General features: G+C 33.5%; 1 protein-coding gene across 2 annotated transcripts; it reads right to left on the reverse strand.

Moving 5' to 3' along the window:
• Nucleotides 1-1,919: 1,919 nt before the first annotated feature.
• Nucleotides 1,920-6,621, reverse strand: LOC120088479. Of its 2 annotated transcripts, none has more exons than XM_039045816.1 (4): nt 6,505-6,621; nt 5,148-5,580; nt 3,405-3,451; nt 1,920-3,301 (listed from the first exon to the last, which is right to left on the reverse strand). In XM_039045816.1, the coding sequence occupies exons 2-4, from the start codon at nt 5,461-5,463 to the stop codon at nt 2,345-2,347; spliced, it is 1,320 nt and encodes a 439-aa protein (XP_038901744.1). In that variant the 5' UTR covers nt 5,464-5,580; nt 6,505-6,621; the 3' UTR covers nt 1,920-2,344. The 2 variants fall into 2 exon arrangements, with proteins under 2 accessions (XP_038901744.1, XP_038901743.1); XM_039045815.1 differs by having other exon boundaries at nt 5,136-5,580.
• Between the last annotated feature and the right edge of the window lie 432 nt (nt 6,622-7,053).

The raw sequence follows: 7,053 nt of genomic DNA on the forward strand, positions 1-7,053 counted from the left end.
CTAATCTTCAGACTTAACATATATGGGCTTAAATTCGACATCAAATGTCCCCTAAATATATTTGGTAGCTTTCAAGCGAGAGTCTCGCAAAATATAAAAGAATTTATAACTGATGCTTAGATTTGTCATATAGCATTCGTTATTAATTTATTTCGATGGTTGTGAGTTGTTTGCTAGTTGATACTTTTTTTTTTCCTACTGCGTTTTTGTTAATTATAATGTATATATCTTTTTAAATGGTGATATTTTTAGTTAATTGTAATGTATATATATCTAAGATTATTTTATTGGTAGATATCCACTTATGATTTAATTTTTATTTTCGAACGATCTCTTAATTTGTGGAAGTTCCTTTGGTTTAATTTTCATTTCATATTTGTTTTGATTACTCTAATTCAAGATTTAAATCTGATATTTTTTAGGGGTATTTTAGTAACTTGATAAATATTAATTAAATTATGAAAGAAAAGGTTTGGATATTGAATAACAAATTCTTTTGATTATATTTCAAAATTGGTATTTAAATTTGACCATTCCTCTACTTATCCCAAAGGAACACATGGGTTGTGGGCTGCTGATATTGGGCTAATGGTCTTATATCGAGTTTTTGTGTAAGGGCTTGTTTGGATTAATTAAAGAAAAAAATATTTTAAAAAACCATTTTTATTTAAATTATTTGGATGAAAAGTATTTAAAATGAATTTTGACATTGTCTCAAAAGCTATTTTAAATGACTGTCAAACACTTCAATTTTTTTTTTAAAGTGATTTATTTTCAAAATTAAACACTTGAAAAGTTAATCCAAACATTCTTTAAGTACTGAACTGAGAACTGAAGTGAAAAAATTAGTTCTCCCTGTCAATGAACGGAATAACTCAAAGGATTGGAAAAGAAATCAAATTGAACCAAGTGGTTCAGTTCGATTAATAGGTTTAGATCGAATTTTAAACACCCATAATTTAAAACATGATAAGTTTTGGTAGACATATTAGATACAAAATTAACCGTTTAGGATTTCATTAAATATAAAATTCAATTTTATATCCATAGATGAATGAATTTTTAAACTTTATTTTATGTCAAAAGGATCTATAGGACACAATATTATTTAGATATTTATTAGACATTCCTAAAGTTTAGTATTAAATATAAAATTGAAACTTATCGGGTGGACACCTAAAAATTGTCAAATTATTAACATATACTTTCAATTGGTAGTTGGGCATTTGGTTGTGATAGTTAATCTAGTTATGATCTGATCTTAATGAACATTATTATAACCAAAAAAATAGTTTTCTTTTCATTTTGATGTAAGTAATTTAACATTCTTTACCTGCTATAAAATAAATATTTAAAAATTACTTTAGATCATGAAATAAAATAATATATCATCAGATGATGTGTCAAATGCTTAATAAAAATATGTACTTCTTGCATCATTGAAAATTTTCCAATTTTGAACTACGTTACTTATCGAGATATCTAAAAGCAATCATAAATGATTCCCCACATAAAAAATGACTCTTATAGTCAATAATATCATTTCCCACAAACTCAAAACCTTGACCTTCAAATTTTTCTTACACTAGAAAAGTTCCTACTCTCATCCACAATTTGACACCATCGTAAAATGATATAATTCATTTATTGTTAATTTATTTTGTGAACTCAACATGTAAAATGATATATTCATTTATTGTTAATTTATTTTGTGAACTCAACATTATTCTTAATATTCCTATCATGGTAAACAATGAATAAAATTAGCATGGACAATTCTGTGTTACAGTAATACTGAAAATTTTCCCAAAAGATCCAACCATAAATGACGACTTTGACCAAGGGAGAGAGAAATTATAATAAGCTTTTATTAAAACTTATAAAACATCTAAAATTATGAAAGGTTGAGGCATCAAAACTGTAAACAAATGTAACATGCTTGTGACCAGAAAAATAAATGGGAGTATGCTGCTCAGACTCACAGATCATAGGAAGATTAGTATTGGAATCTGTTTTACACAAATGAAACTGTGTATAAACAAGAACCCATAACAAAGAATTTCAACTCAAATAACATTTATATATCATATCTTTGATATGTATACAGACGTTTTAAATTGGAGTTATGAAGTTGACCGACAATTCCCTGTTTCAAGACTACAAACAATTTGTGGAAGGCATCTGGATTTGAGGGAGGAGCAGCATTTCACTGGCTGCAATGGACGTGGGAACAGAACTTACTTCTTATGGCCATGTTTCCATTGACAAGCCACAGAAGTCGATAGTTCCTCTGTTTCACGAAACACAACTTCCCGACATGACGTGAAGCGGCCGTTAGAATCTATCATACTTTGCTAGATTTTGCCCAGAAGAATCCTTTCCTTCTTGTGGAGTGATTATCAGACATTACTCTAGACGATCCCTTTGAGCCAAAGGAGAAGTGCCGTTTCAAGAAAGGCTTTCCTGAGGAGCTTCTCAAGCTAGAACTGTCAGACATTTTCGATCCCCTTTCAAGACGCGCATTGTTTTTGAAAGGTTCGTTTGCAGCAAAAACGGCATCAAAATCGCTATCTGCAGTACAGTTTTTGGGTCTCTTGTATAGACTCTTCCAGTCCATTTCAGCTTTAAGCGCTTTTTCGGACAACTTTTGAGTATGCTTCTCCCCAAAAGTACAAACAGGACAAGCGGGGTCGTACTTGTAAATCTCAGGTGTCATACTCTCCAAGCAATCGGCATGATAAACATGTCCACAGGTTAGTACAGCAGCAACAGAAAGTTCATTGTTAGCAATAATCCTTTGGCTACTCCACGAGGATTTCTCGGTCAACAGTTTCGAGCAAACTCCGCAAGTTTGCAAATCAACTGAGGAAGTTGAAATCTGACTACTAGATCTGGCTATTTTCTCACCGTTGAAGCCAAACGAGTCACTATCAAAAGACCACCTTTCTCTATGAGAAGTGGCCATGAGTTCAGAGAAAGCATGCACAGACCAACAATCTGAAGACCCTCCATGTGAGTCCCGGACTGATTCATTGCTCCAAGATGGAAGCCTTGGTCTATCTTCCGAAGCTAAATAGCTACTTGGTGATTTTAATCCTCGAATTCGGCTGTCAGACACCTGACGCAACAGCTGATGTCCTGGAGATCGGTGGGAACATCTTGTTAGGGATGAATTGGTTGGAGGCAGATAACTCTGAGATGACAAAGGAGATGTTGACAAAGATGAAGTTGAGGGCAATGAAAGTGACAATTTTGCAGGAGACTTATATGAAGCCGTGGGAGATTCTATAGCCTCCTTCACCTGCTTGGAACAGAGAAAATTGAATTTAAATGGACTAGGATTATCGGGTTTAGAAAACCGGGAAATAAACGAAAAAAACTAACTGGAAAAGACCTTATGTTACCTGTTCTAAACTCACATCTGTCGATATATTCCTTGAATTTGATTGACCTGCCATGAACAATTAGATGATGTGAGACATGAACACGATACAAAAGGCTACTTATCTTTTTAAAGTGGTAATTAAATAATTTAATTGGGTGAAGGGAACAAACTAAAAGGGTAAGAAAGTGGAAGCTTTATAACAAAGTATTTGCAAGATTTCTCAATTGAACAAATTTTATTTATAGAAGGTACCATCATCTTGTATCCATAAGGCTCTATTGAAAGTACCATTAGTAAACCATTTCTTTAGTTATTTTGTTGGCAAAACAAGAATCTCAGAAAGAGCAAAAACCAAGAATAATACCACCAATTCAATAAACATTGATAATTCACATCCATAAGTTGATAAATTATTATCTAAAAACACCCCCCCCCCCAAAAAAAAAAAAATAATAATAAAAATAAATAATAATAATAATAAAAATAAAATAAACTTCATTTTATTCAATCCTCTCTGTTCGCAAGTTGCATGTCACGAGTTAAACTTGGTTGGGCTTGGATAGAGTAGGGTTAAAACCAAAGACCAAAGATCAAACGAAGGTAACAATAGGAACAATTGGGGTGGGTGAGGCAGGGTGGAGCAGTGCTGGTAGGAAGAACAAGAGATGAAGAAAGGGAAAGGGTGAGAAGAAAAAAATGAAGGTACTGATGGAGGTGATAACGTTGGGTAGGGCAGCGCTTATAGTAAGAACAAGAGGAAACATTAATTGAGAAAGCAAGTGAAAATGTGAAATTGAAAAAGATGACAAATAGCGCATTAGAGAGGGAATCCAGTTGGTCTCTCAGACATAACAAGGGTCACCAACCAACCGATAAGTTTTTTTACAATTGATTTCATCACTCAGAATGAACTATCGTAGGTTATGTTGGAACCACTCAGTTTCATCAGTTCTTTCAATTATTAATTGCACCTCTACCACATATTTTCAATAAAAATATATATATAACTAAAAAATTAGCTCCGTTAACCATGCATTCATAATAAGCAGGAATTTTCCATTACATGTTGGGTGCAAAACAGAAAAATAACCATACACTAACTCGTCACTCTAAGTTGATGATTTGGTTGCTAGTATTTTGATGCTCTCATCAAAACTGCATCCCAAAACGACTACAAAGCTGAAAACCATTGATCACTTATATCTTTCATGTGACTCAGTTAAATAGATCATGAAGGGAAGATAGACAGGAAGATAGACAATCCACCCAAAAATCAGAGAGAGACAGAGTGAGCCACAGAACAAAACCAACTAGAGTAATCAGAATTTGCCACTATTAGAGACCTAGGTGTTTTGCTTGCTAGGTGGCAGGTGGCAGTAAGAGTCTTAATATTGTTCTCCCATGTTCTTTTGCTTGTTCAGTTGAGGTGACCCATGACAGTTGAGTATAATCTTTCAAGTACTCCATTCTATTATTATTGAAGTGTCACTGCGTCCAAGTTATTTCTGTCATATCTTCAATAATACCCATGCTTTATTGATTTCAAACAATAACTCAGATCCAGGTTCTAAGACTGATGAGATTGAGAATAAACTAACAAAGAGTTTAGAGCATCCATATTGTTAACACAGGAGACTGACAAATGCAAAATCAAACTGGAGAATGTAAGGGGGAAATTAAAATTAAGTTTATCAGTTATATCAAGCTCGTTATATTCTCAAGTTAGAACTTAAAAAGTTTTGTGTCCTACCATCTGAATTACCTGAACTAGGAGTCCTCAAATTATTAGTTGTGCTTTCTGGTGGTGGGGACTTTTGCCATGCACGTCTACGGAGATGTTCGAGCGGACTTCCATCCTCTGATGCATATGCTGACTCACACTTCAGTTCCACTCTATCATTGCGGCTAACACCATCAGAAAACCAATTGATCGAAGTCTCTTCGCCAGCTACCCGCCCACGATTATCCCATCGAAAGCTCCAACTAGGCGAATACCTTATATTCCTGCATAAGGTTTCACTTCCAGATCCACTTACTATAGTCTTGTCCCTTGCGGCAACACAACACGCAGATCCCATGCTGAAGAAGGACCAAAATTTTGGTTTTTATAACTTCGCCACAAGAGTTGATGAAGCTCTTCAAAATTAGAACTCTGAGAATAACTCCAGCACCATGCCTCTCAAGGAAACGTCAAACTGTATTTTGTCCATAATCATGATAAAAAGAATAGAGTTTTCATAAGGTAGGATTATAAGGCCAGCAAACGAAGTACACACTTGAATATGCAAAAAAAATTAATAATAATAATAAATAAAAATAAAAAATAAATTAAAAAAAATAACTATCCACAGAACATTGAAATCTACCTATAGAACATTTATTAAAATCCCCCAATCCAAAATAACTATACGATCCTTTTCCAGCTAAAAATAGAATAAAAACTAACGTGGTTCAGAGTTCAGACAAGCATCTCCTAAACTGAAGACATAACGTAAAGAGTACACAAAAGTTACCCTATGGGAAATGAATTCTTGGATTTCGGTTCTCATTTACAAATCATTATACGATCACCACCACCACCACCACACAAAAGTACATAAACAACCAGATTAAAATCCTAAACTTTTCCCAGTTCCTTAAGCAAACCGAGACTTCCAATCAAAACCGTCCTCCATTACTATTACAACGTGTCGACTTTCTACCTTCCCCGAACTAATTAATTAATCACACTCACTAAAAACACAGACAAACACAACCGCATAAGAAACTGTTCTTTTCACGGAATAAATGGACACAGATTCGGTTCAATCTGCAAAATTTGTGGAAACTGTAAGTAAGTCTAAATCAAAAACCCTAAAATTAGAAATTTGAATTAAAAAAAAAAAAACCAAAAACAAAAAACAGAGATTCAATCATTAAACAAGTCAGCGAGATCCGAACAATTAGCAAAAAAAAACGCAAACAAATTCAATCAAATGCCACCCAAAAAGAAAAAACTAAAACTAAACATAAAAAATGGAAAAAAAATGAAAATGAAAACAAAGGAATCATTAGATTCTGAAACTCAATTAGTTGAAACAAGAGCAATCAATAATACAACGAAATGATCTAAAGCGTACCTTCACAGAGCCCAATCTCAAAATCGAGAGAGAGAGAGAGAGAGAGAGAGGGTTTTAGAGGGAGAAATGAAGGTGAAATCCTGAAGAAGCTGGGTTTTCTTCACAATACAGAAAGGACTGAGAGAACGGGGCGTTCTAAACGGTTTAATTAACGACGTTAGGGCATTTGGGGAATCTTCCACAACAGTGACGTTGGAAGTTAACGGCGGTTTAAGTTTTCTTTTTGATGTACGGTCGTTACTTGGGGGGCTTTTTCCGCCATGAAGTCTACGTGTACATTTATTATTATTACACTTTAATTACTTTTTTTAAGAAAAAAGAAAAAGAAAAAGAAAGAGGAAATTACTCAAAAGTATGCTTTAAGTAGTTGTACTTGAGCACTATTATGCTAGTACATAACAGCAGGAATATATAAATATATATATAATTAAAAATAAAAAGATAGTTCAAATTGATCTAGCTTTTGTGGTTTTAAAAAAAAATTAATGGGAGAATTTCTTTACCATCCCTAAATTTTGAATTTAGTTTTTATTACTCTCTAAATTCTAA

This window comes from Benincasa hispida, chromosome 10 (assembly GCF_009727055.1).
Source record: "Benincasa hispida cultivar B227 chromosome 10, ASM972705v1, whole genome shotgun sequence".
NCBI lineage: Eukaryota > Viridiplantae > Streptophyta > Magnoliopsida > Cucurbitales > Cucurbitaceae > Benincasa > Benincasa hispida.